The 24,408-nt window shown below is 42.7% G+C and overlaps 1 protein-coding gene across 6 annotated transcripts in view; it reads left to right on the forward strand.

The window, feature by feature from the left end:
* LOC109864463 (endothelin-converting enzyme 2-like) overlaps window positions 1–24,408 on the forward strand; it is a 97,087-nt gene that overhangs the window by 16,672 nt on the left and 56,007 nt on the right. For all 6 annotated transcript variants that reach the window (XM_031797704.1, XM_031797705.1, XM_020452270.2 and 3 more), the window contains 3 exons: window positions 9,296–9,382; window positions 11,671–11,815; window positions 12,120–12,335. In XM_031797704.1, the coding sequence (XP_031653564.1) occupies window positions 9,296–9,382; window positions 11,671–11,815; window positions 12,120–12,335 (448 nt within the window). The remainder of the gene's footprint in view (window positions 1–9,295; window positions 9,383–11,670; window positions 11,816–12,119; window positions 12,336–24,408) is intronic.

Raw genomic sequence — 24,408 nt, forward strand, 5'->3', positions numbered from 1 at the left:
TTCACAGCGATGAGAACAGATGTTTTGATCAAGAGGGACCTTTAGAAAATATGCACATTTTCTCTAAAGCAAAATATATAAATATGTATTTTACAGTAATAAGGAAGGTAAAATCTTATAGTTAATCATTTAGAAAAAATGTAAGTCATTTCAAGCCGTATTCATATAGTATTTCATATGTGTACTATGTTCTTGAGCTTATGTCCTTCCTCAAAAGTGACTACACCTCAGCAGTTTAACAATTTTTACCAGAAAAGTTAGATTTCAACCTTAGAGTATGCAACATTACTAGTTGTTGTTTATGGCCCTCTCATGATAAATCAATACTTTGGGGAATACGTAGATTACATTTAGTTAAATTTAAGACTTTTGTGACATCTATTGGTTACATTTCCCCAGGCAACTTGGCAAGTCACAGTGAAACACAGCTTTAGTATTCGTTTGTGTGTGCCTTTAACTGTGTGTGTGCTTGAGAGTGATGCTGGTGATTATTTGTGTTTAGTGAGTTGGACCTCGCCCATGTCTCATGGCGTCTGTGTGTCTGAGCACCTACACTCGGGGAATCAGGGTCCTGTAGTAAACTGCCCCCTCCCTCCCCTTCTCTCTCTCTGTCCCTCTCTTTCCCCCCTTTCTGTTTATCCCTCTCCCCTTTCTCTTTCTTTACTTCTCCCTCTCTCCTTTTCTCTCTGTCCCCCTTTCTATCTTTCTGTCTGTCTCTCTCTCTTTCTATACTTCTCTCTGTCACCCTCTCTCCTCTCTCCCATAGTCCTCCTTATCTCTCTCTCACGCAGTCCCTCAGTAATTTTCTCTTGCTTAGTATTCTAGTCAGCGAGTCCTCATCTCACCCAGTCAAAGAAGGTTTTGTTTCCGTGAGAGTATGTATAACATGATAACTGTATATGTGTTTATATATGTGTATCATCTCTATATGTGTGTGGGGGACTGTGGTGACCTCTGTGGCGATACAGTGGTGAGATGGGGGGTTGACTGTATTTCCAGCTCTTGGGGGCAGAAGGCTGAACTGTGCCAGGGTGAACTCCACCAATGTCGCTTTCCTTCAAAAACACTCCTCAGGAAACCACTTCAAACAATCACATTCCGCACAGTGAAAGTCCCGCACCACTCCTGCAGCTCGGGAAAACCTCTCCCTTCCCTTCGCCTCCCTCAGCACGGGTACTCCCTCCCTCTCTCTCTCTCTCCTCTCACACACACACACACACACACACACACACACACACACACACACACACACACGTGCGCACACACACAGGCAAGCACGCATGCAGATTCACTCTTACCCATTTATGTACATAGATACACACTCACACGTGCAGATATACACACAAATACGGAAACTTATACTCTCTGGATCCCGTTTAGGTATAGGTGGAAGAACACCCCGTGGATTTAGCCCCAAGAAGTAGACCTGCTTGTGTCTGTGTGTGTGTACAGTACAAGTTTGGACACACCTACTCATTGCAGTTTTTTTTATTTTTTTTTTACTATTTTCTACATTGTAGAATAATAGTGAAGATGTCAACTATTAAATAACACATACGGAATCATGTAGTAACCCAAAAAAGTGTTAAACAAATCAAAATATTTATAGATTCTTCAAAGTAGCCACCCTTTTCCTTGATGACAGCTTTGCACACTCCTGATCTTCTCTCTAACAGATTCATGAGGTAGTCACCTGGAATGCATTTCAATTAACAGGTGTGACTTGTTAAAAAAATTGCAATCTCAAATCAAATCACATTTTATTTGTCACATGCGCTGAATACAACATTAAACCTAGAACCCCACATAGAACCTTACAGTGAAGTGCTTACTTACAAGCCCTTAACCAACAATGCAGTTTTAAGAAAAATACAAAAAAGTAACAAATAATTAGAGCAGCAGTAAAATAATAATAGCATGGCTATATACAGGGGGTACAAGTACAGAGTCAATGTGTGGGGGCACTGGTTAGTCGAGGTAATTGAGGTAATATGTACATGTAGGTAGAGTTATTAAAGTGACTATGCATAGATAACAGAGTAGCAGCAGCGTAAAGGGGGGGGGGGGCAAATGCAGATAGTCTGGGTAGCCATTTGATTAGATGTTCTGGAGTCTTATGGATTGGGGGTAGAAGCTGTTTAGAAGCCTCTTGGACCTAGACTTGGCGCTCCGGTACCGCTTGCTGTGCGGTAGCAGAGAGAACAGTCTATGACTAGGGTGGCTGGAGACTATTTTTAGGGCCTTCCTCTGACACCACCTGGTATAGAGGTCCTGGATGGCAGCAAGCTTGGCCCCAGTGATGTATTGGGCCGTTCGCCCTACTGTCACGATCGTTTGCATAAACGGACCAAGTTACGCAGCGTACGTAGAGTTCCACATTATTTATTAGAAAGTGAAACTTAGAAAAAACTAAACAATAACGAATAAACGAACCGTGACGACAATGCAGTGCTAACAGGCAACTAAACATAAACAATATCCCATAACCCACAGGTGGAAAATGACTTAAGTATGATCCCCAATTAGACAACGATTACCAGCTGCCTCTAATTGGGAATCATACACAAACCCCAACATAGAAAATTAAACCTAGAACCCCACAGAAATAATAAACTAAAATAAAACCCCTAGTCACGCCCTGACCTACTCTACCATAGAAAATACAGGCTTTCTATGGTCAGGACGTGACACCTACCTTGCCATTGAAGGCCGAGGAGTTGCCTTACCAGGCAGTGATGCAACCCGTCAGGATGCTCTCGTTGGTGCAGCTGTAGAACCTTCTGAGGACCCATGCCAAATCTTTTGAGTCTCCTGAGGGTGAATAGGTTTTGCCGTGCCCTCTTCACGACTGTCTTGGTGTGCTTGGACCATTTTAGTTTGTTGATGAAGTGGACGACAAAGGAACTTGAAGCTCTCAACCTGTGCCACTACAGCCCGTCGATGAGAATGGGGGCATGCTCAGACCTCCTTTTCCTGTAGTCCACAATCATCTCCTTTGTCTTGATCACGTTGAGGGATAGGTTGTTGTCCTGGCACCACATGGTCAGGTCATTGAACTCCTCCCTATAGGCTGTCTCATCGTTGTCAGTGATCAGTTCTACCACTGTTGTGTCATCGGCAAACTTGGTGATGGTGTTGGAGTCGTGCCTGGCCGTGCAGTCATGAGTGAGCAGGGAGTACAGGAGGGGACAGAGCACGCACCCCTGAGGGGTTTTCTTTCCTTCTTAATATGTTTGAGACAATCTGTTGTGTTGTGACAAGGTAGGGGTGGTATACACACGATAGCCCTATTTGGTAAAAGACCAAAGAGAAACGACAGTCCATTACTTTAAGACATGAAGTTTAGTCGATCCTGAAAATTTTGAGAACTTTGAACGTTTGTTCAAGTGCGGTCGCAAAAACCATGAAACGCTGTGATGAAACTGGCTCTCATGACAACCGCCACAGGAAAGGAAGACCCAGAGTTACCTCTGCTTCAGAGGATAAGTTACCAGCCCTCAGAAATTGCAGCCCAAATAAATGCTTCACAGAGTTCAAGTAACAGACAAATCTCAACATCAACTGTTCAGAGGAGACTGAGTGAATCAGGCCTTCATGGTTGAATTGCTGCAAATAAACCACTACTAAAGAACACCAATAATAAGAAGAGACTTGCTTAGGTCAAGAAACACGAGCAATGGACATTAGACCAGTAGAAATCTGTCCTTTTGGTCTGAGTCCCAATTTGAGATTTTTGGTTCCAACGCATTATCTCTGCATGTGTGGTTCCCACCGTGAAGCATAGAGGATGAGGTGTGGGGGTGCTTTGCTGGTGACACCACTGTCAATTATTTATTTAGAATTCAAAGTACACTTAAACAGCAAGGCTACCACAGCATTCTGTAGCGATATGCCATCCATCTGGTTTGCGCTTAGTGGGATTATCAAATGGTTTTCAACAAGACAATGACCCAAAACACACTTCCAGGCCGTGTAAGAGCTATTTGACCAAGAAGGAGTGTGATGGAGTGCTGCATCAGATGACCTGGCCTCCACAATCAACCAACCTCATTGAGATGGTTTGAGTTGGACCACAGAGTGAAGGAAAAGCAGTGCTCAGCATATGTGGGAACTCTTTTCAAGACTGGTGAAAAAGCATTCCAGGTGTAGATGGTTGAGAGAATGTCAAGAGTGGGCAAAGCTGTCATCAAGTCAAAGGGTGGCCACATTGAAGAATCTAAAATATATTTTGATTTGTTTAACTTTTTTTGGTTACTACATGATTCCCTATGTGTTATTTCATAGTAATGTCTTCACTTACTATTCTACAATGTAGAAAATTGTAGAAATTAAGATAAACCCTTGAATGAGTAGGTGTCAAATTTTGACTGGCACTGAATCTGTGTGTGTGTGTGAACATTGCAACTCCTAAATGTAACTCTAACCTCTACCATAGTAATTTGTTGCACATACTCTAACCAATGGAGGCTGCTGAGGGGAGGACGGACATTCACTCCATTCCAGACATTATTATGAGCAGTTCTCCCCTCAGCAGCTTCCACTGACTCCAATTTCAGTGCAGGCCTCTCTGTGTTGTTCAGCCTAACTTCACTTCACTGAGTTTCGGTTCTATGTACTAGTTACTCCTCATACACTAGATTAAAACGTTAGTAAGTAAGCCTTGTCCGAGCCAGAATTGCCCATTATATACAACATTTATCTCAGGGAAATTGTCATCAACATTTTACTGGAATAACGAAATATAATAACAATAATAGGCTTTTACAACTTTTCTTCTGTATATACTGTACATTCGACTAGTAAGGATCCTGCCTGGCTATCTCCTGTTTCTGCAGAGTGAGGAAGCTTGATATACAATTATCCCCCCCTGGACAGGATACTGGTCTATTATGTAGTTACTCTGCATACAGAGTTCGGGAAATGTTTAGAAACGGTTTACTTCTCATACAGAGTTCTGGGGATTGTTTCTCTGGTGCTGTCCTACTGGCACCGTTGCGTTCTAATTTCCAGTAAAGCAACCACACATGTTCAGCGTCATCCCCGTTCCTATGACCCCACCTGAACTCTCCAGCTGTTCCCGCAACAGCCTATGCAATTGGCTGCTCCACATTCATGATTCATATTATAGCCTCGGTGAAAAGACTGCTTGTCATCCCTGGCCATACAGAGTTCGGGAAATGTTTAGGAACTATTTACTTCTCATACAGAGTTCTGGGGATCCAGAAATAAATGATAATGGTGGTAATAATAATCACAAAACAGGATCACTTTTCACTACAAATGGCTGTGGGTATTTACTGCATTTCTTTGTTTGTGGTTACTTCCCAAATGGTACCCTACTGTATATCTTACATAGTGTTTTGACCAGACTAGAGGTCGACCGATTAATCGGCATGGCCGATTTTAATTAGGGCCGATTTTCAAGTTTTTCATAACAATCGGTAATCAGCTTTTTTGGATGCCGATTATGGCCAATTACATTGCACTCCACGAGGAAACTATGTGGCAGGCTGACCACCTGTTATGTGAGTGCAGCAAGGAGCCGAGTTAAGTTGCTAGCTAGCATTAAATGTATCTTATAAAAAAACAATTAATCTTAACATAATCACTAGTTAACTACACATGGTTGTGTGATATTACTAGTTTAACTAGCTTGTGCTGCGTTGCAAATAATCAATGCGGTGCCTGTTAATTTATCATCGAATCACAGCCTACTTCGCCAAACGGGTGATTTAACACACGCATTCGCGAAAAAAGCACTGTCGTCGCACCAATGTACTTAACCATAAACATCAATGCCTTTCTTAAAATCAATGCCTTTCTTAAAATATACACAAGTATAGTATTTAAAAAAAAAAGAAGCATATTTAGCTAAAATAAATTAATGTTAGCAGGCAATATTAACTAGGGAAATTGTGCCACTTCTCTTGAATTCTGTGCAAGCAGAGTAAGGGTATATGCAGCAGTTTGGGCTGCTTGGCTCGTTACAAGTGTGAACTGTGTGAAGACAGTTCCTAACAAAGATCGTAATTAATTTGCCAGAATTTTACATAATGATTACATAACATTGAAGGTTGCAATGTAACAGCAATATTTAGACTTATGGATGTCACCCGTTCGATAAAATACGGAACGGTTCCGTATTTCACTGAAAGAATAAACATTCTGTTTTCGAAATTGTAGTTTCCGGATTTGACCATGTTAATGACCTAAGGCTCGTATTTCTGTGTATTTTATTATATTATAATTAAGTCTATGTTTTGATATTTGATAGAGCAGTCTGACTGCATGGTGGTTGGCAGCAGCAGGCTTGTAAGCATTCATTCAAACCGCACTTTCCTGTGTTTGCCAGCAGCTCTTTGCAATGGTTGGAGCACAGCGCTTTGCACTTTTACTTTGTGTCTTTGCATTATTTAAACCAAATTGAACATGTTTCAATATTTATTTGAGACTAAATAGATTTTATTTATGTATTATATTAAGTTAATTAAGTGTTCATTGAGTATTGTTGTAATTATCATTACATATTACAAATATATAAATAAAAATCTGCTTTTTTTGGTCCTCCAATAATCGATATCGGTATCGGCGTTGACTGATTATGATTTTTCAATCTCTAAACCAGACCCCTATGGGCTCTGGTCAAAGTAGTGCACTAAATAGATAAAAGGGTGTAATTTGGTACGTAGCCTGGGTCTTATACCAAGTCACAGTTTAAGATGTGATAACAATATACCCACTAGCTAGGGACATGAAGTGTGCTCAGTATCTATAGTATGGGGTTTTGTTTATGGACTCATAGAGGAAGTGGCTGTTGGAACAGACCAAGGTTTACCAGGCATACATCCTTTTCCTAGCTGGGTTGTGATCAGGAGAACGCAGCGTACTGAATATTGTAGATAGAAATGCCATGAATAGAGCTCACATGATTCCTAGAAAGCTAGTCTATTTTGTGGTGATGGCTTTGGATTGGATAGGAGGAAACGAGTAGTGGGGGGGTGTAAAGGAGAGAGGAACATGGTCAATGGGTGTGATGTGGGCGGATGAAAGGAAGATTTTGAGAGTAGCCTATTAGAAAGGTCATACTGAGAGTACTTTGCGTGCAAGTGTGTGTGTGGGTCTGTTAGTGTGTCTCAAGGGATTTTCCCACATTGTTTATATGGTTTCTTTTCAACCAGAAAATGTTGTCATGAAGACATCACGTTCCAAATTCTGCCAGCTGGAATGGTTCTTACAGGGAAGTGTTTCCAAACTGCCTTCTGAAGGGACACGTTGTGCTTATGTCAGTGTGCTCTTTCTGAGGCTTGTTGATGAGTAATGTTCTCATGGGAGACAACGGCCCATTACGACCCTCCCCACTGTAGGATCTAAAAGGGTTGGAAGTTGGAACAGGTCACAGATGGAACCTAACATTTACCTTTAGAGAGAATGTTGTTTAGATGAGTCGGGAAGTTCATTGTTTGGAATGTCATCCCCGAGCTCGTCTTCCATACAAGCCAGTCTAGCATGAGGGCATTCTTAGAATTAGTGTCATACAGAGACTGTTATGGAGTTATCTGTGATGAGGAGAGTGCTTTTAACTGGCAGAGGTATGTGGTATGTTAAGGGCTTTGGTGAGGAGCGCGCTGGTGTTTCTATGCAACGATGTTTGTATTCACAGAAGACCGTTAATGTAGTTGAGGGAAGGTTGAAGAACTGATTCTTTCCCATGGATCTAGGTTTAAAATAATGAAGGTTAACGCAACGTAATAATTCCATGCCGAGCATTCGAAAACAAACACATTCATTAGACCAGTGCATTAGACCATTCAACACATTTAAATAAATAGAATGGCAGTAAAACAGTTATGCTATGTGTTTGAGTAGTTAGCTGAAATACACTACGGTTGTGTTTTCTTTTCTACTTTGATGGCGAACTTTCTGTATGGCTACCATTCACTCCGTCATTTTCGCTCCAGCGCTGGTCCAATGAATTTGTTTCATTTCTAACACTTCTGCTTTGAATTATGTTGTCTTAACTTTAGTTGTTTTTAACCTCTGGGTTATGTGGGACGCTAGCGTCCCACCTGGCCAAAAGCCGGTGAAAATGCAGAGCGCCAAATTAAAATAAATTACTATAAAAATCTGACTTTCATGAAATCACACATGTAAGAATCCAAATTAAAGCTACACTTGTTGTGAATCCAGCCAACATGTCAGATTTCAAAAAGGCTTTTCAGGCGAAAGCAAACGATGCTATTATCTGAGGGTAGCACCTCCGTAAACAAAGAGAGAAAGCATATTTCAACCCTGCTGGCACGACGCAAAACACAGAAATACAAATAAATCATGCCTTACCTTTGACAAGCTTCTTTTGTTGGCACTCCAATATGTCCCATAATCACAAATGGTCCTTTTGTTTGATTAATTCCTTCGATATATATCCAAAATGTCCATTTATTTGGCATGTTTGATCCAGCAAAACACCGGTTCCAACTTGCGCAACGTGACTACAAAATATCTTAAAAGTTACCTGTAAACTTTGCCAAAACATTTCAAACTACTTTTGTAATACAACTTTAGGTATTTTGTTACGTAAATAATAAAAAAAAATTGAAGACGGGAAGATCTGTGAAAATACTGCCCCCTGTCACCATGAAATGAACCTAACCATGCATGAGGAAGTTATTTAGATTTGCCTGTGTAACTCAAACATTACTGTAGTTATCCATTGTTAAATAAACACTGTGTGTGTGTCGTACTTGTGCGTGTGGTATGTTATAACCTGAGAAGGTTAATTAAACACAAGGATTTGGATCCATCCCCTGACTCTCCTGTATTTAGTCTGCAGCTCTGTTCTGAGTGGGGGGTGTCTGGCTCAGCTCAGGGGCCACTCATAAGGGGGCCATGTTACAAAGACGTAGTAGTCACATGATGATCATTCTACAAAGGACAGAAATGACGATCATCAAAATCACAAAACGCATCAAGATCAGGATACACAAACACATACTCCTGTGTTCTGTTTTCCATCACTAAACACACACACACCTTAGTGTGTGAAGAGGGGGTAATGCAGTGTGACTGAATGGCAGGGATGAGAAACCCCAGGGGGATCTCTCTCCTATTTCCATTCTTCTCCCTCTCTCTCATGTGTGGCCTGGTTGTTTTCTCTAATACATTCCTTCATTCCAAGTCGGTACTGCTGTGATGTCCTGTAACTTCTCTGTACTGCTTACTCGCTTTCTCTTATTTTTTAAATTTATCTTCTATTATTATTGATGCGAACTCTTTTCTTCCTTTCTTCCCCATGCAGATGTCCAGCTACAAGCGTGCAACATTTGAGGAGGAGGAGGCGGCAGAAAACCCAGACGATGGAGGGATGTCTCCGGACAGTGTGGAGGTCAGTCTGAGCTCATTGGTTGATGTGTGGGGGTCAGAGGTCAATGAAAATGGAGAGGCCACACAATGTCAGTGTGTTATTATAGGACTAGGGTGAATTCGACTTGTACGCCGATCATGGGTCAGTTTTTCATTTTCCCCACTAATGGCTAAGGTACCTAGGGGAAACTTCACCCCGGAGCATTATTACACAGAATCTGGGCTTAAACTCCTGTTCTATTAGCCCCTCAATAAGTATTTTCTGTTTCTCAATCCAAGTATGATGTTATGTGGGAAACCATAAAAAAGGAAGAACAATGGATTTGTGAACAATGGATTTGTCATGTCTGTCTCTTGCTTTCTCTTGAATTTGGTCCCTGAAATGTCATTGTAAACAGTCAGAACTAAGTGTCATCATAGATGAGAGCCCAGTGACACATAGATGTACAGTGCTGATTTTAAAGAGGACATTATTGTCTGAGGAAAAGTGTGTAGAAGGTTCAGTTGATTATTACTGCAGATGAACAGTAGTAGCACATTACCTTTAGACATGTAATGTGTGCAGAGCCTGTGGTCCAGCAGTATCGCTCCTGGCTAGTAACAGGGATTGCCATTGAGGGTTGCCTTATTGCCCGTAGCAATTGATCTTGAGCAGTTGAGCAAGTTGAGCCTGCTCTGTGGTTGTCCCATTGGGCAGGTAATAAAACAAGTTAAAACCAAACGGCAAAGAATTCCAATAGCCTTAAACTGACATTTCTGGTTCCTCCTCATTGTTTAAGTGAAACAATTCATAGCATTTATGGCAGTTGGGAAAGTTGAGTCTGCTCTGAGAATTGTTTTACTGATAACAACCAAAATACAATTCCAAAACATTAAGAACACGTGCTCTTTCCATGACATAGTGAATCATCAACCAGATGAATCAAGGTGAAAGCTATAATCCCTTATTTATGTCACTTGTCAAATCCTCTTCAATCAGTGTAGATAAAGGGGAGGAGACAGGTTAAAGAATGATTTTTTTTTTGTTGCCTTCAGACAATTGAGACATGGATTGTGGAACCCAATATTAGGAATGTGGGTCTTAATGTTTGGTTTACTTAGTGTATATGGCACTTCCGGGTGTAAATAGCTCATTTACATTTTCAGGCAAGTGATCATAATGTTCGTGCAACCAAAAAAATACTCCTGGCTTATGCGATTAGGAGGTGTCTTTCAGACTCTGTCAGTCTCTGAGTCACATACTGTATGCTACCCCATTTTAAATGGACATTTTAGTAATTTAGCAGACACTCTTATCCAGAGCAGCTTACAGTTAGTGCATTCTTCTTAAGATGGCCAGGTTATCAGAACTCACGATGAGACCCAAATGCAGACAGCTAGAATCACAGATGGTTATTGACCCAAACAGGGGGAAGGCAAAAGATGGGTCAAGGGCAGGCAGAGGTCCGTAATCCAGGGCAGAGTCAGTAAGGTACAGAACGGCAGGCAGGCTCAGGGTCAGGGCAGGCAGAATAGTCAGAACCAGGGAAACTAGGAAACAGAATCTTGAGAAAATGGGAGACACGCTGGTAAGACCTGACAAGACGAACTAGCAACAGAGAACAGAGATATAAATGAAAGGGGATAATGGGGAAGATGGGCGACACCTGGGGGGTTGGAGACCAGCACAAAGACCGGTGAAACCGTCAGGGTGTAACATAGGTGGGACAACTACATAGCTCAGTTATAGTAAGTTAATTGTTCCTCAATAAAGTAGCTATCAGCAAAGTTAGTGTTTGTAATTTCATATTTATTTTTAATCCCCACCCGAGACCGGGGTTCAACCCCCCACATCCTCCCTTACTAAGTGCAAAACAATGTCATTGTTTACATTTTTTTAAACTACACTAAATTGATACTTCATAGTAGTGCCTCGTGACAGAGTGAATGCCAAATCGAGAGCTGGCCAGTGATCATGCGAAATTGGGTTCTCTGTTCCGAGATTAACCTCATAGCGGTATTTAATTCATTAGAAAGTCACTCGGAAAGAGGAATGGAGGCTTAAAATGTGTGTGTGTGTGTGTGTGTGTGTATATATATATATATATATATATATTCAGGCAGGTGGGAAAAAACTGTAGGAAGGGTGAACACAGGAATCAAACCCCGGTCAAATGGGGATTTTTGTATATGTGACATGTGCAGGGAGTGTTAGAACTCCACCACAGTTCTGCATGAATGGAGGCACTCTTGGCTATGTCTGTGGTACTTGTGACGTGATGTCATCCCATCCCATCCTCTCTTCTGTCTCTGACTCATGTATTTCCACAGGTTGGCTTCCGGAAGGGCGGCATCCAGCTCCTCAGTCCCCTGGGCAGGAGGACGCAGATGGAGGTGGTGCTGGCTGGCGTGCTGCTTGCCTCTCTCCTCGCCCTGTTTGGATGTGCCGTCACACTGGGCATACGCTACAACAAAGGTGAGAGGCTTTTGGTTACACACACTCAAGCATGCATGCAAATACACACTCACACATGAGCACACACACACATGTGTTACGTCTTTATAATACGGTTTATAATATGTTATGGTCTCTCTGTGTATCAACATTTCAACTGGCTGGTGTTTAGCAGTATCGTGATTAATGATTATTAAGACATTATGGGGCCATACATGCTTGTGACAAAAGTCTTGTGACAGTGCATTATAACAACATCATGAAGCATTATACCAGCAGGCTTTATAAAGCATTACAGAATTCTGTTTTTCTACCTTGACACCAGACCCAGCGCGGAGCCTGTGTCTGACCGAGGCCTGTATTACGGTGGCCAGTAAGATCGTAGAGGCCCTGGACCGCAGCGCCGACCCCTGCCAAGACTTCTACCAGTATGCCTGCGGGGGCTGGGTCCGCAAGAACCCCCTCCCTGATGGACGCTCTCGCTGGAGCACCTTTAACAGCATCTGGGACCAGAACCAGGCTGTCCTTAAACACCTGCTGGGTGAGTTGGAACCAAACACATGCACACACATGCACAAACATACCGTATTACCATATCAAAATATGGAAGTAATCTACTGATTAGTGGTACAATTTGGTGACAGTTGAGTGTCTAAACGTGTCTGAACAGGATTGTTGTCTGAAAAGCATCGAAACAATGTTTTGTACTGATGGGGAAATGAAGGTGTTGTAATGTAAAAGATAAATGGGAACTTCATCATCTAAACATCACACAGAAAACATCCACAGCCAAACTCATTTCATAAACCAGTCAAAATAGCAGGTTGAGGATGCAATCTCTATTACACTCCACACTGCCCTTTCCCACCTGGACAAAAGGAACATCTATGTGAGAATGCTATTCATTGACTACAGCTCAGCGTTCAACACCATAGTGCCCTCAAAGCTCATCATTAAGCTACGGACCCGGGAACTAAACACCTCCCTCTGCAACTGGATCCTGGACTTCCTGACAAGGCTGCCATGCTGATGGCACATCCGCCATGCTGATCCTCAACACAGGAGCCCCTCCACATTGCATGCTCAGTTCTTTCCTCTACTCCCATGACTCCAATCATTAAGTTTGCCGATGACACAACAGTGGAAGGCCTGATCACTGACAACGACGAGACAGCCTATAGGGAGGGGTTCAGAGACCTGGCCGTGTGGTGCCAGAACAACAACCTCTCCCTCAACTACATCAAGAAAAAGGAGATGATTGTGGACTACAGGAAAATGAGGACCGAGCATGCTCCCATTCTAATCGACGGGCTGCAGTGGAGCAGGTTTAGAGCTTCAAGTTCCTTGGTGTCCACATCACCAACAAACTAACATGGTCCAAGCACACCAAGACAGTCGTGAAGAGGGCACGACCAAACCTATTCCCCCTCAGGAAACTGAAAATATTTGGCATGGGTCCTCAGATCCTCAAAAGGTTCTACAGCTGCACCATCAAGAGCATCCTGGCTGGTTGCATCACTGCCTGGAATGGCAACTGCTCGGCAAGGCACTACAGAGGGTAGTGTGTACGGCCGAAGCTTCCTGCCATCCAGGACCTCTATACAAGGCGGTGTCAGGAAGGCCCTAAAAAATGTCAAAGAATCCGGCCACCCTATTCATAGACTGTTCTCTCTGCTACCGCACGGCAAGCGGTACCAGAGCTTGGTACCGTAAGTCAAGTTCCAAGAGGCTTCTAAACAGCTTCTACCCCCATGCCATAAGACTCCTGAGCATCTAATCAAATGGCTACCCAGACTATTTATATTGCCCCCCCTCCTTTTACTCTTCTGCTACTATCTGTTGTTATCTATGCATAGTCACTTTAAAAACTCTACATTCATGTACATATTACCTCAATTCATTTGTCAGTATCAGCAGATTAGGCCTACCCTGTAATTTTTGTAGTATGCCTATTATTAAGGATTCTGATGATGATTCCATACATGTAATACGTCATAGAATTGCATGAAATGTGTTTTATAAAAGGCATATTTTTTCCAGGATCCTCTCAAAATTGTTTTCCTCTAGCGGGGGCTAAGCTGCTTCCCCTAACACGGATCTCACGCAGCGCCTCTGATGTTGTGTAGCCTATTTCATTATGTTTGTGTTTTTAGTGTTTGACTCGGACAGTAAAGTTTTAATGTCACATGCGCAAGTACAGTGAAATGTCTTTCTTGCAAACTCAGAAGGCAACAATGCAATAATCAATAACAATGTATTACTTGAAAAATAACATGAGAAATAAGAAATCTGAAATGCACAATAAAGTAAGTAAGTAAGCATACCATATACAGGAAATAGTCCGTTCTAATACCATACTTAAATGTGCAGGGCTACTGGAGTGATTGAGGTAGGGTAAAGGGGACTAGGCAACAGAATATAAGAAACAGAGTAGCAAGAGCTTGCATGTGAGTGGGTGTACAGGTGTGTAGAGTCAGTATAAATGTATGTGCATATTATGTGTGAGTGAGGAAATTATGGACTGAGTGTTTGTGTATGTTGGAGTGACAGTGTGTGTGAGTGTGTAGGGCCATGTGAGAGTGCATAGAGACAGTACAAATGTTTTAATTAAAGGTCAATAAAGATACAAGGTAATCTTGGTCCATGTAGCAATTAGCTATTTATCAGTTGTATTGCTTGGGGATAGAAGCTGTTCAAGAGCCTGTTGGTGTCAGACTTGATGCATCGGTACTCGTAGCGATTTTAGTATGTAAATGTTAATGAGGCAAACTCCCCCAATTTTTGGGGGGATTGATGCCAGCAAAATCACTAGACAAAACTAAACAATACATTCATTCCACTATAATGGTGACAAACGGTGCCCACAAACTGTTAGGGCCTACGTAAAGCTGTCCCAACAGCAGAGCTTTCTTTTCAGCACCATGGAGTGAATCCTACTCCTGGCTATCAGCGGAGCCTTGTCTTGCAGTGAAACAGTTCATTCAGCCTCATGTACTGCCTTTAAAAAAAACAGCTGATATGGTTGACTTGCTTAAACAAATGTGATTTCAACTGACAATTGAGATGTACAAACTATGGCATAAGGGAACGGCGAGCGGATAAGAGGCTCTCCTTAATTTCGATTTAAGACATTAATGATAGAGAGGACGGACGTAGTCAATATATAATAATTTGTTCAGCATTTATTTAAATCTACAGCGACAGAACATTCAGAACATGGGCCGTTCTTACAGTATTCTCCCTGTACACCAAGTCAGAACCGTAGGATAATTAAAGGGGGCATATAAGCAGACAATGAAAGCTCTTACAAAATGCAATGATTACCTTTCTCTAAAACAGACTATAGGCTACATGTGCACCACCATGTCAGGAAAGTAGGCTAAGTTAAGAGGGGAGAAAGGGGCCAAATTATTAATGGGCTACTAACCGCTTACTACACAACATACACTTAGTATTACTTTCTTAGCTACAGCATATATATCTCCCTGGCATATTACGTGATTATGCAGCAGCATTTTTGGACACGGCGGTCCTTCTTGTGGGCAAATGTTGTCATCAAACTTTGTCATCAAAGTCTAGCATTCTCTGGATTTATGGTGCTTTCAAGACAACTGGGAACTCTGGGGGGAAAAAACTATAGAATCATGATGTTAGTGATCTTCAGGTTGCAGCTCTAGAAAGAGGTCCGAGTTCCCGACTTGGAATTCCGAGTTGGATGACCGTTCAAAATGTATTTTCCCAGTCGGAGCAATTTTTTTTTTCAGACTTCCCAGTTGTCTTGGAACTCACTGAAGTCTGAGATTTCCCAGTTCAGAGTTTCCAGTTGTTTTGAACGCGGCAGAAGTCATGCTGAATTGACTTCATTGTCCAATATATTCAACCTTTTCTGGCCCATGGTGTTGTATGTTAATGTTTAGCCTTTTAAGCTTGAAAAGAAAGAGACCCTTAAACCCAGAAGTGGACCACACACCCACTCCACTGAAGCAGGCTTGTGATTGCTTTGCAAGCTTAGTTAGCCACCGATTCCTTCCAAACCACTCATTGTTGAATTTGTGATTTCCTTGTGTAATGTTAATGGCCAATGAGCACCGATACATTTTATCTAGAATTTCTCTTCATATGACAAGGATTGAACAGGATTTGCCAGTAAATTGTCGACATGATTCATGATGACGACTGCTTGTCTAGCTTGCTAGCTAAGGTTTAGAGAGTATGATGTTGACATGATCAGTCCAATCAAAGCTATGGTAGGTATAACGTCATTTCACGTTGCCAATGACCTTGAGCTTTCCTGGATGGGCACTTCTAATGTAACCATGGCAGCACCCAAGGGGCTTGAATTTTCAAGCTTTCCCCATAGATGTTGCCGTTACGTAATGACAGAACACTGATCCAATCACGGTGCAACTAGAGAACATTACCAACCCCTATGCTCAGTATTTTCCGCTGCCTGCCCCACCACCACAGAAAGCACTGAGCTAGGCTGAAACACCTGCATTTTGGAGCTTCCTTACTCAAGAAAGCAAAAAAGAGACCATGTTTGTATTGTATTAACTTTAATAACTCAATATATATATTTTTTTTACATTGTTTGCAAACTAATGTGAGACACAATACCAAAATAACATACAAGACAGACAACAAAGAAACCAATTATATTGATTTATTTATATTCCGCTAAACAGATGGGGCCCAAAACAGGCCCTGAATGACAGGTCACCACTGACCGGTACTTCTTGCCGTGTGGCAGCACAGAAATTAGTGCATGGCTTGGGTGGTTGGGGTCTTTGACAATTTTCTGGGCCTTCTTTTCACACCGCCTGATATAGAGGTCCTGGATGGCAGGGAACTCGGCCCCAGTGATGTACTAGGCTGTCCGCACAACTCTCTATAGCATAGCGCCATGCGATCCAGGGCGGTGCTATTGCCATACCAAGCAGTAATGCAGCCAGTCAATATGCTCTGTGGTACAGCTGTAGAACCTTTTCAGGATTTGAGGGACCATGACAAACTTTTTCAACCTCCTGAGGGGGAGAGGCCCTGTCGAGCCTTCTGCACGACTGTGCGTGTGTGTTTGGATCATTTTAAGTCTTTAGTGATTTGGACATAGAGGAACTTTAAACTGTCTACCTGCTCCACTGCCACCCCGTTGATGTGGATGGGGATGTGCTCGCCCCCCGTTTCCTGTAGTCCACGATCAGCTCCTTGGTCTTGCTGATGTTGAGGGAGAAGTTGTTGCTCTGGCACCACACTGCTAGGTCACAGACCTCCCTGTAGGCTGACTCACCATTGCCGGTGATCAGGCCTACCACCGTCGTGTCGTCAGCAAACTTGATGATGATGTTGGAATCGTGCATGTCCACACAGTCAGGGAGTACAGGAGGGGACTAAGAACACACCCCTGTGGGGCCCTTGTGTTAAGGGTCAGCATGGTGAAGGGGATGTTGCCTACCCTCACCACCTGGGGTTGACCCATCAGGTAGTCCAGGATCCAGTTGCAGAGGGAAGTGTTCAGAGTCCTAAACTTGGAGGGGATAATGGTGTTGAACACTAAGCTGTAGTCAATGAACAGCATTCTCGCATAAGAGGAATGCCTATCTAGGTGGGTGAGGGCAGTGTGGAGAGCAATTGAGATTGCGTAATCTATGGATCTATTGGGGCGGTATGCAAATTGGAGTTGGTCTAGGGTGGTTTGGATGGTGGAGTTAATGTTTATGATTACCAGCCACTCAAAGCACTTCAGATGACAGAAGTGAGTGCTACAGGGCGGTAATTATTGTGGCATGAACCCTTAGAGTTCTTAGGAACAGGGATGATTGTGGTCATTTTAAAACATGTGGGTATTACAGACTGGGACAAGGAGAGGTTGAAAACCGTGAATATGCCTGCCAGCTGATCTGCTCATGCTGGACTACTGTCGGGGCCCACGGCCTTGCGGGTGTTGACCTGATTTAAAGATCCTTCTCACTTCGGCCTCGGAGAGCGAGATCACTCAGTGTGGTGTTTCTTGGTCGCATTTATTCTGCGTTGTTAAATGATGCAATGTGATTGCACTAATTTTCACTTAATTATGTTGGGGTATTTTTACTGGAAAATGTTGGTCCAGCCATTTTTACTCATGCCCAGCCACACAGGAATTTTTGCCTACGCCACTGGAGCAGGCTAGTCAGCATTTACAGTACGTTGTGTTTTTTTAGGCCAGCTGATTCAGCTTGTCTTGCTAAGTGGGCAGAACAGGGATGAATACCAAATGGCACCCTATTCCCTTTATAGTGCTTTTTACTAGGGCCCTTGTGTACTATAAATGGAATAGAGTGCCATTTGGGACACAACCCAGACCTGGGAATGCAGGCCACTCACAGTGCAGTTCTGATGAATACCTGGCTACCTCTGGTGCCAGTTATTGTAAATGTAAATTTTCACTTGTCTGACCGCTTGCATGCTGACGAGTTTCTCACACAACTGGCCTATCTGGGTGATTTTTTTTGTTTTTTCTCGCCTGAATGATCTGAATCTAGGAACTATATTCAATGTGCGGGACAAAATTGAGGCTATGATTAAGAAGTTGGAGCTCCCCTCTGTCTGCATTACGAAGAACAACACAGAGGTCTTTCCATCATTGTATGATTTTTTTTGTGTGCAAATGAACTCAAGATTACATACAATGTCAAATGTGATATAGCAAAGCACCTGAGTGAGTTGGGTGTGCTGTTACGCAGGTACTTTCCCGAAACGGATGACACAAACAACTGGATTCGTTATCCCTTTCATGCCCCTCCTCCAGTCCACTTACCGATATCTGAACAGGAGAGTCTCATTGAAATTGCAACAAGCGGTTCTGTGAAAACTTAATTTAATCAGAAGCCACTGCCAGATTTCTGGATCAGACTGCACTCAGAGTATCCTGCCTTGGCAAATCGCACTGTTAAGACACGGATGCCCTTTGCAACCACGTACCTACACTACCGTTCAAAAGTTTGGGGTCACTTAGAAATGTCCTTGTTTTTGAAAGAAAATATACATTTGTGTTCATTAAAATAGCATCAAATTGATCAGAAATAAAGTGTAGACATTGTTAATGCTGTAAATGACTATTGTAGCTGGAAATGGCAGATTCTTTTTTCTTCTGGAATATCTACATAGGTGTACAGTAACCATCACTCCTGTGTTCCAATGGCACATTGTGCTAGCTTATCCAAGTTTATCATTTTAAAAGGCTGAAGGCTTTTACTGTACATCTCAGCTACATTTTAGTTACACTTCCCCCCAGCTCCGCAATCACGGGTAAAACCTTGCTAAGATGATCAATGTATTTGTTGCATTGTTGTATCCTCCCTCAAATACACAGGCATTGAGCATGTTGCTCTACCAAGGAGAGAAGGTAGCATCGAGACCAGAGAATGTCCCAAAACCTTGTACCATGTCCAAGTGAGAGGGTATAGACTCCACAGGGCTAGAGATGTATAAAAGATTGTCTACGTGAGTTATGTTGCCCCTTAATATTCCCTTAATCCTCTCCTCCGCTCACAGGGCGATAGCAAGAGGCTCAATAGCCATATCAAATAGGAAAGGGGATAAACAGCAACCCTGCCTGGCCCCCCTGTGGAGAGGGAAGTAGATGTAGGGAACATTGTTGATGCGAACAGAAGCCACTGGGGACGAGTACAAAACCTTATTTGAGGAAAGGAATGAGAGGCCAAACGCAAATCTTTCTAGTACTGTAAATATATATTCCCACTCAACCCAGTCGAAAACCTTTTCAGCATCAAGAGAGATGACAACCTCTGGCTGTAGAGTTGAGTGTGCAGAATAAAGAATGTTAAATAGCCGGCGCATATTGTATAAAGATTGCCTACCTGAGATAAATCTGGTTTGGTCAGAGCTAATTATATATTAGGCATCACTGTCTCTAAAGGGTGCAAGAGGACATTATAGTGAGCATTTTATAATCGCAGCACAAAAGGCTTATACGGCGTTGTGAGCCACAGTCTAGGGATTCTTGTTTTTTTTAAGCAAAACCAAAATAGCTTTACCGCTCTGCATGGACTGGATTGCCAGATTAGCTTCATCACTTATTGAGGCATCCATGTTGGTTTGTTCAGCTGAGTTGAGATGTGGGATGTCCACATTGTCTAGAAATGCATGCATAGGAAATGTGTCAGGAAGAGCCTCTGACGAGTAAAGAGCAGAATAGAATTGCTTAAGTTGATTGTTGATTTCTTTGGGATTAGTAGAAGTTAAATCAGCTGCAACACAGATTTCAGGTATGGTGCTGCTCGCAGCAGATTGTCGAACCTGGTGAGATAACAACTTGCCAGCTTTCTCTCTGTGTTTATAGAATTTTTGCCTCGACTTAAACAGAAGCTGCTCTGTTTGTTTGAAAGATTGTCAAATTCCGATTGGTGTATCAGTAGTTGAAGAGGCGTATCTAGAATGAGTTGAGATACACTGCCGTTCCAAAGTTTGGAGCCACTTAGAAATGTCCTTGTTTTTTAACGAAAATAAATGTTGGTTCCGTTAACATAATATCAAATTGATCAGAAATACAGTGTCGACATTGTTAATGTTGTAAATGACTATTGTACCTGGAAACGACTGATTTTTAATGGAATATCTACATAGGCGTACAGAGGCCCATTATCAGCAAGCATCACTCCTGTGTTCCAATGGCACGCTGTGTTAGCTCATCCAAGTTTATAATTTTAAAAGGCTAATTGATCATTAGAAAACCCTTTTGCAATTATGTTAGCACAGCTGAAAACCTTTGTTTTGATTAAAGAAGCAATAAAACTTGCTGTCACGTTCGTCATAGTGAGGAGACCAAGGCGCGTGATATGAATACATATTTTTTTATTAACGAAGAACACTAAACAAACAAAACGAATGTGAAGCTAATACAACGAGTCCTAACATGCAACTACACAGACAATAACCTACAAAACCAAAATGGAAATGGCAACCCAACGATAAACGGCTGTCTCTGATTGGGATCCAATTCAGGCCACCATAGACCTATAATAAACCTAGACTAACAAAACCACTAGATATACAAAAAACCCTAGACAGGGAAAACAAGCATACCCACCCTCGTCACACCCTGACCTGACCAAAATAAAACATAGAAAACTAAGGTCAGGGCGTGACACTTGCCTTCTTTAGACTAGTTGAGTATCTGGAGCATCAGCATTTGTGGGTTTGATTACAGGATCAAAATGGACAGAAACAGCCCTTTCTTTCGAAACTTGTCAGTCTATTCTTGTACTGAGAAATTAAAGCTATTCCATGCGAGAAATTGCCAAGAAACTGAAGATCTCGGACAACGCTGTGTACTACTCCCTTCAAAGAACAGCGCAAACTGGATGGACAAAGAATGTGCTTTTCTTTCAAAAACAAGGACCTTTCGAAGTGACGCCAAACTTTTGAATGGTAGTGTGGCTCCGATAAGTGTTTGGTGTGCTGTTTGTTGTCATACGCTGTGTATGAAATAATTCAGCCCCTTAGAAATGCTTTTAACGACTCCCACACAGAGAGTGAGACACGTCAGGGGTGCAGTTGATCTGATATGTATTTTTTAAAGGCACTACAGGATAGTAGTTTGTCAAGTCGCCACGCGCTTTGGGACACAGTTCTGTCCGGAAAGCGAATATCTAGCTGAACAGGGCTATGGTCTGAGATAATGATGCTGTGATATTGGCTATTAGTTACAAAAGGAAGAATTCTATTGTCCAGCAGGGAAAAGTCAAGCCTAGAGTATACTGGACTGTACTGGAGAGAAAAAGGAGTACTGTTTAGCGGTGGGATTGCTCCTCCGGCATTGATCCCAAAAATTATATGATTCTAGAAATTAGTTGATTATTGCGCCTGATTTTGAAATCATATTGTTGGGCTTCGGTCTGGATCTGTCTCGACTTGGATACAATACACATTTGAAATCTCCGCCCACTATAAACTGATGAGTTAAGGTCAGGAAGTGTTGCGATGAGGTCAGAGAAATTGTGTTTCATCCCAATTAGGACCATAGAGGTTAGCCAGAATAACCTGTGTGCTAAACAATTTCCTCATCACTATAATATATCTGCCATTAGTATCTGAAATTACTTTGGAGGAGAAAACTGGGTGCATTTTCTGATAAGGATGGCTGCCCCTCTGGCCTTAGCACCAAAGTTGGAGTGAAATATTTGGTCTACCCATCCTCTCTTTAGTTTATCATGGTCGCTAGACTAAAAATGGGTCTCTTGGAGAAAAACTGTCTGAACTTAAGGACTTAAGATGAGCGTAACACTCGGGTACACTTGACCACCTGGTTAATTCATTTCACGTTCCAGCTGATAAAGCATGTGGAGCCTAGAGTATATAGTAATCAGAAATGAATGTTAGTGCAATCACATGGCCAGTGTGCTGAAAGGTCAAAGTAATAAAATATAAAGAAAATAAAAAAACTGCTAAGAACAACAAAATACTCAGAACAGCTTGGACCCCTATACTGGCCTTCCCCCTGTTGGAAGGCTGCTATATTTACCTCTCCTAGACTAGAGCAAAATGCTACCATTGTAAACTGAACCTCTGTAGAGCTCTATCCAGGGCGAACATAATAAAGTTTAAACCGACGGAAGGGATTCATTCTGGAGGGAACCACCTCAGTTATCTAAGATAACTTATGCATATTTAAAGTATAGTAAAACAATATATAAAAAATGTGGTATATGCTGTCCCCCCTAGTGATATACACTGCTCAAAAAAATAAAGGAAACACTTAAACAACACAATGTAACTCCAAGTCAATCACACTTCTGTGAAATCAAACTGTCCATTTAGGAAGCAACACTGATTGACAATAAATGTCACATGCTGTTGTGCAAATGGTATAGATAACAGGTGGAAATTATAGGCATTTAGCAAGACACCCCCAATAAAGGAGGGGTTCTGCAGGGGGTGACCACAGACCACTTCTCAGTTCCTATGCTTCCTGGCTGATGTTTTGGTCACTTTTGAATTCTGGCAGTGCTTACACTAGTGGTAGCATGAGACGGAGTCTACATCCCACACAAGTGGCTCAGGTAGTGCAGCTCATCCAGGATGGCACATCAATGCGAGCTGTGGCAAGAAGGTTTGCTGTGTCTGTCAGCGTAGTGTCCAGAGCATGGAGGCGCTACCAGGAGACAGGCCAGTACATCAGGAGACGTGGAGGAGGCCGTAGGAGGGCAACAACCCAGCAGCAGGACCGCTACCTCCGCCTTTGTGCAAGGAGGAGCAGGAGGAGCACTGCCAGAGCCCTGCAAAATGACCTCCAGCAGGCCACAAATGTCTGTGTCTGCTCAAATGGTCAGAAACAGACTCCATGAGGGTGGTATGAGGGCCCGACGTCCACAGGTGGGGGTTGTGCTTACAGCCCAACACCGTGCAGGACGTTTGGCATTTGCCAGAGAACACCAAGATTGGCAAATTCGCCACTGGCGCCCTGTGCTCTTCACAGATGAAAGCAGGTTCACACTGAGCACATGTGACAGAGTCTGGAGACGCCGTGGAGAAAGTTCTGCTGCCTGCAACATCCTCCAGCATGACCGGTTTAGCGGTGGGTCAGTCATGGTGTGGGGTGGCATTTCTTTGGGAGGCCGCACAGCCCTCCATGTGCTCGCCAGAGATAGCCTGACTGCCATTAGGTACCGAGATGAGCTCCTCAGACCCTTGTGAGACCATATGCTGGTGCGGTTGGCCCTCGGTTCCTCCTAATGCAAGACAATGCTAGACCTCATGTGGCTGGAGTGTGTCGACAGTTCCTGCAAGAGGAAGGCATTGATGCTATGGACTGGCCCGCCCATTCCCCAGACCTGAATCCAATTGAGCACATCTGGGACATCATGTCTCGCTCCATCCACCAACGCCACGTTGCACCACAGACTGTCCAGGAGTTGGCGGATGCTTTAGTCCAGGTCTGGGAGGAGATCCCTCAGGAGATCATCCGCCACCTCATCAGGAGCATGCCCAGGCGTTGTAGGGAGGTCATACAGGCACGTGGAGGCCACACACACTACTGAGCCTCATTTTGACTTGTTTTAAGGACATTACATCAACGTTGGATCAGCCTGTAGTGTGGTTTTCCACTTTAATTTTGAGTGTGACTCCAAATCCAGACCTCCATGGGTTGATAAATTTGATTTCCATTGATAATTTTTGTGTGATTTTGTTGTCAGCACATTCCACTACGTAAAGAAAAAAGTATTTAATAAGAATATTTAATTCAGATCTAGGATGTGTTATTTTAGTGTTCCCTTTATTTTTTTGAGCAGTGTATGTCCCCCCCTTAGGTAGCAACTTGGCTAATTATTACCCTGCCACCTAGCACCGTTGCTGTACAGCGCCAGCTAGTTGGTAAAAGCAAATTGTATTGTAAATAAAATGCTATTCAAACTATATTGTCCTTGTGAGAATGTCACCCTATACATACCATCCTTGTTCATAACGTTAAGTTACTGGATACATTTTTTGGGAGGGCTGCAGGGTGGAGGCACGTTTCTAATCAAGATATGAATTCACTAGTTGGTCCTTGGTCGCGTTAGCATGTCTAGAGCAGGGTCACAGTATGTGCCCACAATGGCTAGTTAGTATAATGTTGC

Source organism: Oncorhynchus kisutch, linkage group LG19 (genome assembly GCF_002021735.2).
Source record: "Oncorhynchus kisutch isolate 150728-3 linkage group LG19, Okis_V2, whole genome shotgun sequence".
NCBI classification, from domain to species: domain Eukaryota; kingdom Metazoa; phylum Chordata; class Actinopteri; order Salmoniformes; family Salmonidae; genus Oncorhynchus; species Oncorhynchus kisutch.